General features: G+C 35.6%; 1 protein-coding gene across 1 annotated transcript; it reads right to left on the bottom strand.

Moving 5' to 3' along the window:
• Positions 1 to 1,616: 1,616 nt before the first annotated feature.
• LOC114461557 (AN1-type zinc finger protein 5) lies at positions 1,617 to 13,143 on the bottom strand. Its single transcript, XM_028443729.1, has 6 exons — positions 12,898 to 13,143; positions 8,517 to 8,717; positions 8,098 to 8,209; positions 7,574 to 7,701; positions 5,936 to 6,040; positions 1,617 to 5,019 (listed from the first exon to the last, which is right to left on the bottom strand). The coding sequence occupies exons 2-6, from the start codon at positions 8,674 to 8,676 to the stop codon at positions 4,871 to 4,873; spliced, it is 654 nt and encodes a 217-aa protein (XP_028299530.1). The 5' UTR covers positions 8,677 to 8,717; positions 12,898 to 13,143; the 3' UTR covers positions 1,617 to 4,870.
• Positions 13,144 to 13,152: the final 9 nt, after the last annotated feature.

Below are 13,152 nucleotides of genomic sequence, written 5' to 3'. Positions count from 1 at the left end.
TTTCTCCTCTAAGGGACAGCACGTGTGAGTGAGTTCTGTAGTGTGGCTTGTTTATGGGCAGGTCTGGGTTAGAACGCACTCAGCAATCTATCAAACTGTGCTTTTCGTAATGTTCTGAGAAGTAATGAAAGCAGTGACTTCCAAAAATGCGTATTTTAATACAAAATAAGTTATGAAATATATATCTCAGAAATATGAAAAACTTGTTAAGGACACTGTTTGACTGTGCTCAATGAATAATATGAAACACTTGTATGATGTGATTTGTACTGTGTGATTGTATAAATAAAAAACAAGTTAAATAATGTTTATATTTTTCTATACCATCAAAATCGTGAATCACAATATATTGCCCAGCTCTTATATATGGTATATAAAATGTCTCATTCATGCTTCAACTAAAAAACGGTTTTCATTAAAAATCTGTACAAACACGATTAAACTATGGCTTGATGATAATTCTTTTTTCTTTTTTACATTCTTACATTATTTTTCTACATTCAAGAATAAATTTCTGCTCCATAACTCGTGTCCTAAATTTAGTCGTATTTTACCCACTAGCGTACAATATGTTAATGACTCTGCTGCTATCATTTGATATTATTGATTTTTGGGTGAAAATAAATTGTCATTCTCCCATTCCAAACTATTGGAACAGTGTAAACAGTGTCCCCTGCTGTTAGTGTATTCATAATACTGACTCTGAGGGGTGTACAAACATACATGTTTGTAATGTAATGAAAACCTGTTTTACATACATTTTTTTTACTCAATAATTTCTTTATTCCTTTTGTGAAAATGCATAGTTGTACAAGCCACATGCGGTTCACACTTTCAGTGTTTTATACATTTCCATGATCAGAAAGGAGCAGATGGAAGAATATTATATATATATATATATATATATATATATATTATTAATGAAAAAAGTTACACCCATAGTGAAGTAGCAAATATAGGAGATATGTTGTGGATGTGTTCACTTATAATAGTGTGACTGTGAACTTTCTGATGTCCTTAAACGCTCCATATCCAGGCTAAACTAATAAAGTTGATTACTTAACCCAGGCTGGATACCAACACAGTCAGTAGTATTACACTGTAGTATGTGGTTTTGTAGCTGGAATTGTTATGACAAGAATCTCAAGATGGAAACTCACTCAGCTGCTTATAACTTTGAATATTAATATATGCATCTTGATAGATTTCCCTCTATATCTCTATATATATATATATATATATATATATTTAAATGCACAAATCAATAGTAAATGCAACAATTCATTTTAGAAACATTTTGTGAAGGTTTTAACATTTTAATATGTTAAGGTTTCATTTACTTAGACATTTTTTTTTCAAGAAATTGACTTTGATCTCCCTACATGTTTCTACTGTCAACCGTCAGTCGTCCTCAGAGGCGTCTGCTGATCGCTTCGATGTGTACCTATTAGTTGTTAACATTTTAGTTTGTTGTACAGCGTTTCTTAAATCAGGGTTTTACAGTGGATATCTCAGAAATCAATTGCATTTAAATGCCAACTAAATGTGTCAAATACAATAAATAAATATGTATGTAGCAAATAAACTATAAAATCAATAAACACAAAAGACAAAAGTAATTTAAAATAAACTTTGTGATTTTATTGTTGTATATGTACTTGTACACACCATACAATCCTATCGTTTCAGAGGAAAAACTAAATACGTGTATCTGGTGGCATTTCTGGGAGACTGGGGTTCAAAGATCATGAACTACTTATCGTGAACATTGTAGCTTTTATTTTTTAACAACCTCAAAGCTGATGCGGAGAGATCAAATGACCAAAAGCTTCCTTATGCCTTTTTTTTTTTAAATTATTATTATTTCTGTGGAGAAAGAAACTAAACTACAAACGTAATAGAAACCATTCCCAGATGGAAAGCGATAATGAATGACTGTGCTACAGATGAGATTAAAGACATCAGTGCAACAGAATGGAGAATTTTACATTATTTGATATCTTAAACATTTGCGTATGATAGCCCTAGATGCTGGTGCTGAGTCACTGTCGGGCGTTTGCAGTGACCTAGCCGTTTTCAATCCCCATCTGTCTGATGACGCTTGTTATCAGGGCCAAGACAGCTTGATACAGAGCTTGTGTGAATTGTTGTGATTTACATTCAAACTGCTCACATTTAAAAAAGGGGTTGAAAGGAACTGGGCTTTGATATGAGCAGTCAGCTAGAAAACAAGATCAAACTATCTCCACACATTCAGACTATTACATGGAAATGATCTGTAAAGAAAAGACAATGAGAAGCAGGCTGTTGTAGGAAATAATGATGTTTGGTCAGTGTACTCAAACTATTTGATTACAGAACAAAAAACTGTGGCGTAGCGTCTCCCCCAGAATTCTGCAAACCAACCTTCTAGTCACGTCGCACCATAAACCCCCTTAGAAATTAAGGAATCTTTTAGAAATAAAAGCTTTTTTTTAAAAAAAAGGGCACAAATTATAGAAATTGTCAGAAATTACCAAATTGAGCAGAGTTAGAAGCTACTGAGTTAGCATTGCTTATCATTAACACAACAGCCTCGACAATAAATATGATGAAGGCCCATTTAGAAATGAAAGAGCATGAACCACCACACCCATCCATACTATTTTGCACACACAGAAATGAGATCAGAATCATTCACAGAAAACACACTGTATTGGCTTCTTTAAAAAAAATAAAAAAAAAAAAAAAAAAAATCCATATTCTGCATATTTTTTATGTTTCTACTGCGCTTTCATAAATACTCAATGACCGAGATGCCAAGCAAAATGTACAGGGAAAGCTTTTATTAACTGAACCACTGCTCTCTAATGCTCAAAGGGCCTTTAGTAATCTCTGTAATATTGCTGTGCTATGATACACTCGAGTAACAAGATAAAAGCATATTTAGGATAGTGTATTTTAGCAGCGTTAATAAAAACTTAGAGGGGACTTGTTAATCTAAATAGTGTTGTGGAAGAGTCGGCAGGTCGCCCGTAATTTAAAATAAAAAATATATGAAGTAAATAAATTGGGAAGCAAAGATGGGGAGAATATCAGGTGCCATTTATGGCACAAATTCTTTAGGATAACTGTAAAAAGCACTTTGATACACGTCGTAGTATTCTTTACTTTAATCCCCAACCTTTATTACCTGGGGAAAACAAATTCTACATTAGGCTTATACTATACGAGTAAGAGCTGTTATTTACATGTGGCTGGGGGAAAAAAAAAAACCCTGTAGATGTAATGCTAATGTGAACCTTGAGGTTCAGGCCATACATTGTGCTACTACTCTGTGTTTCTTTATAACATTCCAGCTCCTTTTCAAACTGTGCCGTCTCTTCCTAAACAATCGACTGCACCAACGTTTGAACCCAAAAACATAAATCTACCTACATAGAGTCAGAGCATTTGAAGCTCATGTGATTTTGAGCCCGTTTTGAAAAAGCACAGCGTGTGGCAGTCTTTGCAACTTTAGCTGCGCTAAACATGTGGCTGAGGGAAGGGTAACTGAGACCCAGGTTGGAGTTTCTTCAGCATGTGCCAGTGGTTTTGCTGGTGGTTTGAAAAAACAAAAACAAAAAAAAAAACAAGATGTTTCACCGTTACTCGGAAAGACAAAGCAGCATCCACGGAGGGGGGGGGGACACTGCTTTTAGAAGAAGAAATTCTTTAGTTAGCCTGGTATACAGCTCAAATATGAACTAAAACAAATGACAAGCAGCTGAATGAAACCAAGTGTAGCATGAGAATTTATGCTCTGTAGTCGACACACTGACGTGTACTACTTAGTATCCAAACCCAAAGTATTGGACTTCCACAGCACAATCTTTACTGTAACAGCTTCACTGGACTCGAGCCTGTCAAATGTTGAGTATCTTCTCTTGGCTTGACTTTAATATGATGGTTGAATACAATCTCAAAGATTTACCGGCGTGCTGCCAATTCTCCAGCACAGACCAACCAAACGGAAAAAAATAAATACGATGCAATCACATAATTCAAGTTACCTACAATATATTAGATCTTCTGATGTCATTCGCTCATTAAAACAAAAAGAAAAAAATAAGGACATTCAATCACTCAGTGAAGTCAAAGTTCTTGGTTGCCTCTACCCTTTCCCTCCCCGCATTTCTTCTTCCAATTGCTTTCCATGCACCCAGTATGTGTAGATGTAAATATAGCAAAGAGAGACATAGAAGAAATGTCTCACTTTGGAGCTCTAAGAAGTTAGAGGGGGATAAATTAAATTTCCAATTTGACAAAGGTTGACATCATTTTTCAGTCAGGCAGAGAATCGTATATCCCAAAGCCCTTTAAAGTCTTGCTGATGCGTTGAATTCTCCATTTGAGGTTCTTTCAATCACTCAAACTTTTTAAATCTCCCTCTGAGTTCTCATCCAAGCTGTGACTCATTCCTCAACAGCTCATCCTTAGTTAATTACTTTCACAAATTGTATAAAAATAAACTAAAACACTCCCCCAAAGTTGAGAAAGAAATACGGGCTTAAAAATCAAACACCGTCCCTCCCCACAGCAACACAAAGGTCCATCACGACCCAACAACTCTCTCCCTAACACTTAAGCAAATGCACACACACACTCATTCACTCAGACACACATACACAAACACTCAGGTTCGCCTGCAGTCACTAGCACACCGAGAGATGGAGATGCTAGTAAGGGAAGTGTCTGGACTGTGGCTGCGACCACACCACCCCACCCATCCTGCCTTCCGATTACCATGAACAAACACAGCCATGATATCAGGTGTTTCCATCCATGACGCCATTGTTCCAAGTCACCAAGTCGGGGAGACTTTGTTTTTTTTTGTTGTTGCACCAAGTCCTCATAATTTCTGAATTTTCTCAGCCACCACTATGGGGTTCTCCTTGCGTAGGCGGGCGGCAGCAGCGCTTCGGTAGTCGTAGGGACAGTCGTGTTTGTCAGAGTAACGATGGATGGCACAGAACAGGTTGCCGCAGCGACAGTCAAAACCTTTGGTAAGAAGATACAGGAGTCAGTAAAACTTGTTCAGAATAGCTGTCTGTTTATCACCTATAAACATGAACTCAGCAGAAAGTTTTCTTAGAGCCAGATATGTAACAAGAACTGAATTGTTTTCTGTTTTTTTTTTTTTTTTTAAATGTAACAAAACCCAAAATATAATAACTCGTCAAGAGTGTAACAAAAGTCCTGAGCCCAAAATGTAATAAAAAAAAATGTTTTAATAAAACCCAAAATGTTACAACTGGTCCACAATGTAACAAGATGCTGAGCCAAAAACATAAAATCTTTTAAACTTTTTTAAATTTATAAACTTTTTTTTAATATACCTATATAAGATAAGTAGAATAAAGTTACCAAAAATGTCAAGATTCTCCAAAGCTTTAATATATGTAATAACGCTAAAAGTCTTTACGTTTTGGGCTCAGCATCTTGTTACATTATTGACCAGTTATTACAATTCGAGTTATATTGCAATTTTTTAACATTGTTGTCTAAAATTATACAAGACTCTAATATCATTGATGTAATTTCCACATAAATAAATACCAAAAATGTCAGTTAACATCTGTTTAGGACGAGAGGAAATAAAGAATCACTGTCATTAACAAAGACTTTAGGAGCCTAATAAAGTGGATAAGGTAATACGGACGCCTTGAAAATGTCAGTTACTGATATTTTGATTCATTTCTAAATATTTGAGTTATTCTGAAATATTCATAAAACTGGATATAATAAATGAATTGTGGTTTTAACTGAAATTTTGATCATTTTAAATGCAATTGTAATTAATTAAATTACTTGACATCTAACAGGCTCACTTAAGAGGGACGTGATCTCTCTGAAACAGTTAAAGTTTAAACTAGGTAGCATGTAAACCTGTGTGTGCGCGTGTCTTTTTCCTTACCAGTAAGGCCCACTTTTTTCCGGCATGAAAAGCAGCGATTCTTTTTCTTGTTTTTATCTGGAGTTTGGTCACCATCTGAAGATCCCTGTGCTGCTTCTCCTAGTTCTAATGGAAAGACAAAACATTGTGCTAACTCAGCAAATACACGCTAATAAATGTACAATGTTTCCTGGGTTTACAGAAAGAGGTCCAGACTCTGCTACACTAGCATTAAACCAATGAACAGCTCTAGCAGAGCAAGCACGGGGAGAACATGCAATCACCACACATATTGTGGTAAAACAGTTGATGAACGCACTATTCAGGATGTGTTCTTGCATTTATCATCAACATGACTTTGTCATGTGCCCTTAAAGATCCATTAAAGGGGACATATCATGCTAAATCCACTTTTTTAGCCCTTAAATGCATTTTGTTGTATATTGAGAGTGCTTAGAAGTACAGAAAAAATCAAATTAGTCTCTTCAGGTGCTCCGTAGATATCTTTATATTCTGTTTTGCTGATATTTTTCAATCTGTTTCGATTTTTCTATTCTCTATTACGTTTTTTGAACTATTACATCACAGTATTTGCAGCGGAACTGCCAAATTAGTACATCAACTCCAGGTCCAACACTTCGAGCAATCCGCCATTTTTATTTCTCGCTTTTATTTTGTAGTCCAAGCCCAACCTTTTCAAAGTGCTTGGTTGAGTTTTATTTTTCACGGAAATAGGTCATTTTTGTGTGCGCGAAGCACTTCAAGGTTGTTTCAGCAACCTCCACCAGTATAAAGAAGGATTTGCTGAAAGACTTTGTCTGATTGAGGGTTCAATTCCTTCTATCTTTGGAGACGACGAACAGAGCACTTCGGTAAGCTGTAAATAACGCTAAAAAGTGTGATGATAAGACGTCCCTGTCATTGTTTTGTTAGCATTAGCAGTTGCACCGTCTTCAGACTTCATATGTTAGCGCTGTGTGCTCGTTTTAGATCCTTGATGATATGGTCTACGTGATTTAATTTAAGTCTAAAGTTAGTCATTTAATTTTGCCGTTTTTGTCTTTGAAAAGACTGTATTAAAATGCATTTCGTGACGTTAGCTTGGCGCTAGCGTTAGCTCGGTGCTTGTGTTAGCTCACTTGTTAGGGTTCTGCAGGTTCATTATCTTCATTTTCATCTCGCTCCGCCGGGTCCGAGTCTGGCTCGAACATGTAAGACTGGATGGACAAGTCTTCTGTTGTTGACATTTTGTAAATAACCTCTGAATAAAAAGTTTATGCGCCGCTACATAGCCGTATCTCTTCTATCAAACTACAAAAATGGCCGAGCAGGGTGGAGTTGAACCAAGTGTCACCTGAAGAGGGGGCGGGGTATGGAGTGTCTCATATGCATTTAAAGAGACCGCACCAAAACGAGTTGCTCTCAGAAGCACATCAGAAAAGGGTAGAAAAGGGGCCTGTGGAGCTATAATAATGAGGAATTCAGACCCAAGTATTGCAGTTCCGCTTTATATAGACCACAACTGTATGATTTATATGTAAAAAGGAAGGATTTAAAACCATGATATGTCTCCTTTAAGAGTGAATCTTATCACAGAGGGTATCTTTGAGACTTGCTTGAAATTCATCTAGTCTTTTTCAAATTCTCTGTGACGTTTACCCGTGCTATTAGAAGAACTCTCCTCTTCTCCATCATCAGCCTCTGCTCGATCAGAGTCTACGGCTCCTGAATCCTGAGAGATACTCATAGCCGTCATCTGTTGAGTTACAGGACTGGGAGAGCTGGGACTAAAAATAACAGACAGAAAACAAACAAAAACATATACAAATCAAACACCCAAAAGATGAAACTTTGAAGTAATGAATATGGATTACGTCTAAAAAGTACTAAACGGATTTTGACAAAATTTTATCCAAAAAACAGACCTTACACCATGGTAGACTCTATTAAATGTTGGAGGGGATCTAGATCAATATGCTGATTCTGGATCAGTTTAAAAAAAAATAAAAACTCTCTCATCATTGGCAACATTTCAAAATGTCATATTCTGGTTCAAAATGTATTAAATTTGACTGAGTTATGCCAGGTTTCATCCTTACCGTGTTCATTATAAAAATGTTTTCACCAAGGACATAAATAATATTAACTCAGTGCTTAGAAGTCCAACTCTCAGTCCCCCCTACCTAGTTGTCTGTTCTTCTGGTGGGGTTCCTGCCACTTCTGTGATTGGCTCTGTGACTGTGGTCTCTAAAGCGACACCAGCTGACCCTGGTGATCCCACTGGTGATGAAGCAGCTGTGTGGGGAAAACAAAGTATGTTAACAAAAACGACAGGGAATTTGTTGTTCTGGCCCTCTCCCTCACTGGTATGTTTTCTTTTAAAAACCCCACACTGTCTGGGACATTTTTCTACCTGAAAGATTGTTTTCACACATTATTATTAAAGAAAAGAAAAGAAAAAAAGAGGAAATAATAGAGCCAATGTATCTTCAGCTTTTTCACAGTGCAGTGTTGCTACCTCAGAGCTTCTAAAAAACATGAAAACAGTTTGAGAGATTCAGATCAATAATACCTGGTGAATTTCAGGTATTCTCCTTCCTACCTTTCTCCTCAGGGGGGCTGGATCGACCCCCTCCCTGTTGCCTCTGCAGGTGTTCCTTATAGCAGACTGAGCACATGCCATTGTTGCGGGGATTACCATAGAAACCACATCCCATAGTGCAAAGCATTGGCACCTGCGTCTGATTGGTCTCCTGAGCCATGCTCTGACAGAAGGGGCGAGGGGGGGAGGGAGAGGATATTCCTGAAAATGGAGATACAACAATTAGTTTGAATAGTTGTGTCTCTATATATTTACAAATTTACATGTGCTGGCAGAAATACTCAATGCATTATCATTTTGACATAGTAATTGATAATCAATGCATACATTTCCAATAATCAATTTTTTTTTAAAATGGTACGTTACATGAAATACTGTAAAAGGAACATTAACTGGGGCCCTATGAAATCCATTTTATTTTTTTCCAAATTCCATTTTACTTTTTTCCAAATTCCATTTTTTCCACTTTCGTTTTTTAAATTCCATTTTTTTTTTTTAAATATTAGTTTTTAACTCCTGTGAGGAAACAAAATAAATAATAATTAAAAAAACTCATAATTAAACAAAAATGTATGTCAAAAATAAAGTACACACAATTAAAAGGTAGATATAAGTTGTAGTGACATGTATTATTCTGACTTCTCCTTTTTAATTATTTATATGTCATATAGAGATGTATGAGAACAGCATTAATGTCACCTAATCTTCCTCCCAGGGATCAATGGTTTACTGAATCTGATCAGGTTTATTAATTAAGTTCAGATCAATTTAGTTTAAATTAACCTAATTTAAATGATCCCATCTTCTGTGTCATGTGGAATTTGACGTTGACTAGATGTTGCACTTTGTTACTTTTGTCCCCCATAGTCAGGACGAAAGTAACACCATGCAATACACTGAAGTTAAAAAACAAAAGAAAACAAAACTTATTTTTTAGGAAAACAACAAAACAATGTTCTGGCTAATAAGCCATGCACTCTCTAAATAGAAACAAATATTATATTTTTCATTGCTTAATTAAAAAAAAAAAATCAATTAAGTATAAAGTTTGATTGTTTTCATTATTGTGTTTCATTAGTTACATTTTTATTAATTCATTATTTCAACATGCATTTTACTGTAGGTCTGATGAGATGTTAGAATGTAACTCTAATAACGTTGCTCCAATTAACTTCATTACCATCGGTCAATACCGCAGCATTTAATCAAAAATGGAATAACTTCCAGCTGTCGGTCATTTTCACTGTTTTCCTCACATTCCAGTACCATCTCCTTGTTAGAATCTGATTAATAAATTAAACCAGGCTTTCATCATTTGACTGTCAGATTTCCCAGGAGTATTTATTATATTTCTTGTATCATTGTATTTATAATTTAAGTACGATAGACAAATAAACTGTCTTCTATATCAATAATCTATGTTTAATTTGCCTTTATTTTAGCATAAGCCTAACACTAAACTATATTAAAGAACAGTTTATGTAGCTTGATGTTGTTATTTATTGCTTGTATTTGTTGAAAAACATAAGAAAACCTTAAAAAAATAATTAGCAAATTTGAGGAAAAACTATTGATTATTTTATCAAATCTTTCAGCCTTATTTCATATATCAGTTTTCAGCAAATACATTAAACATCAGCCTTTTAAAACCTCTATCATCAGTATAAGCCCTAATAAATCCATATTGGTCAGGCTCTACAAGAAATGCTAACAGAAATCTTTATGTCCCAGAGTACAAGAATTACACCTACTGCCTACTATTAGAATAATCAGAGGTGCACATTTATTTGTTCAAAGTTGCATGGCCTTACACATTATTAAACCCGTTGTACAACACCATAATAGAGGAGTCTCGTGTTTGAGATACAAATGATATTCTAATGCCTGCGTATATTATTAAAACAAATGGCATTGTTGAATCCAAAAACATTATATATGTAATGAGGCTTACTTTTATGACAAATTCTGTGAAACAAGCGCACGTCATAACAGACTCAACTAACTTGATTACAACAGAGATATCCCACCCCCAGAAAAAAGTAGTTACTTCTTCATGCTGTGGAAAAAGATATGTAAGAAAACCTTGCGACAGTTTACGCTCACGGTGAATGACGCAAACCTCTAACATTGGAATTATGCAGCTGAATGGATTATTACCGTAGTTTTGTTGTGCGGCTGTGCTCTTTAAATTTTAACTGGATTTCTACATATCCACCATGAAAAGGAAAGTGCTGGAGGACACCATTAATGTTAGATATTTCAGATTAACTCCTCCTGCAGTAAAGACCAACATATTACACCATTAATTATTATACCGAGAAATACTCCTACAATGAACATAGATTAAAAAAAATCTAATCTTGCACATTATTCTCTTAACCAACCTTTTTTTATATAGGTTAATAAGATTACATTGATGTAAACAGTTCTTTTGATGGTGATGTCAAATATAAATTCCTTGAAGTGAATATGTATATAAAAACTGTGGTAAGAACACTATTTTGCTTTGATAAATATACTGATTTAAGCCTGGACTTACTCTGGAAATGTGCGTGTTCTCTGATGGTGGGTCTGGAAGTTTTGTTTTCTTTCCATAGTATAAAAACATTTTTTAATAGGGATTCGTGCATGCGTGCGTTCTCTCCAACGGTCTATAGACCTGTCCAGGGTGTACCTTGCTTTTTAACCCGAGTCAGCTGAAATGGCTCCAGTGCCCCACAACCCTAAACAAGACCCAGCGAGTGTACAATATGAAAAGATGGGATATCCATTGCTATTGTTACAGTTGTACTGTTGTTATTATAGAATATTGCATTACAAAAAAAAAAGAAGCGCAAAGGGAACCACTTTTTAAAACTGTTGAAAAATAAATGAATCACCATTGTTATATGAATATATAAAGGGAAAGTTAAATTTAAAGGTTTTAAGTGTCCGAACCACTTTGAAGAGTTTTTATATGTCAATTTGTGGAGTAAAATTAAGAAACAGAATGAGTGTGATGCAAAAAAACAGTGTAACAGCATAATTCAGTTTAATAACAGGTAGAAAGAAACAAGCGTCTATAGACGGACCTTTTCTACATAAGCGTAATGTGCCTATGTTTTTTCACCATGCCCGGATGGCCGAGTGGTCTAAGGATTATTCCTTCCGCTAACATGGGTTTGAATCCCACTTTTGTCATATATATTTTTCATTTTAACATTTTATCACGGCGAATTCCACCTTTAAAAATACATATACAAAAAAAAAAAATATTTTAGGGTATTTCCTGAGTTAAATTTGAGCTAAAATAAAACTGACGGAACTTTAAGTCACGTGGCACCCCTATCACGTCAACTAAACTGGCCAATGAGGCACGTTCTGTACGATTCTTATGAATAGCCACCGCCTATAAAGAAATTATTTTTCACAAAGTACAGTAATTACTCTGATCACCAGTTGTTTTTTGTTATTGTTTTTTTTTTTTATGCTCTGATGATAACTATAGACTATTTGCGAATACGTAGATTGTTTGTTTAATGATATACGGGTAATTAATTGTATTATTAGTTGTAATTTTTAAAAAAGCTATATCAGTATTGAATAAAGAGCTAGGATTAAATAAGTTTACACTTCTTCTATCAATGGTCTATTTCTGCTGTTGCAATTCAGAATTTTTCGTTTTTTGTTTTCTAAATTGTTGTTCTTTTGTCATTTATGTTTTGTTTTTTGTTTTAAAAAAAAAAAAAAGGGAAAAAAAGCCATCAATCAATATATCAGCATAGACTGAGGTTTATGTCATGTCATATTTTACTTCCCGATAGACAAAACGAAACAAGCAGTTTGCCACAAAAAAAAAAAAGGAAAAAAGTCAAACTAAATGAAAACTAGCCACCAGATCATTGAACTCTGTAAAAACCAATATGTACAAACAGCTCCTTCGGTTTGTGTGTGTTGTATGAGAAATGTGTTAAAATGAAGAAGAAATACCCATGGAGAAGAAATCAAATAGAATAAATAAAGCTTTAAGCTGTAATTTTGGACAAGTTAGAACCACTTTCAGCTGCTTTCCCTGGACTGAGCCCCACACAGTGGAAAACAATCGGTGTTCTCTGCTAGCAAGCACCGACGAGGCTAAACAAGGACAACTCCTCTGGTGGCCTCCAGTCAAACTCAAATTAATAAATAAAATATCATACGCCTTCTCTTTCGCGACTTCACCCAAACTGACTGTGTGTTTTTCAACAAATAAACGCTAACATGGACGAGCTAATGTTATCCGTGCTGTTAGCATAGTCAGCCAACCTAAACTACAGCGCTGGGAGACAACGGACAGGAAGGGTTAAACACACACAGTTAAGACACCAAAGGGCCACATTAAGCTCTACAGTGCTGGAGTTACCTGGAGGTTTCGTTAATGGTGGCTGTCGACGACCGGGAGCGTCAGGATTGTATAAGATGAAGCTCAGTGAACGCACGGCCTCCTGACGCCGCTAGGTAGCAGCTACTAGCTAGCCACATTCAGAACAACGAGCATGACGTCACCTCAGCGTCGACTGAGCACTGAGAGAGAGTACACACCATGGAGTACACAACATTCACAAATTACACACACTGACGTGTCTGACACAAGTTAGTACATGATAACACATGTGAG

The sequence above is a fragment of the Gouania willdenowi genome, chromosome 4, assembly GCF_900634775.1.
Source record: "Gouania willdenowi chromosome 4, fGouWil2.1, whole genome shotgun sequence".
Classification (NCBI taxonomy): Eukaryota; Metazoa; Chordata; class Actinopteri; order Blenniiformes; family Gobiesocidae; genus Gouania; species Gouania willdenowi.
This window is presented reverse-complemented; position numbering and strand designations above follow the sequence as displayed.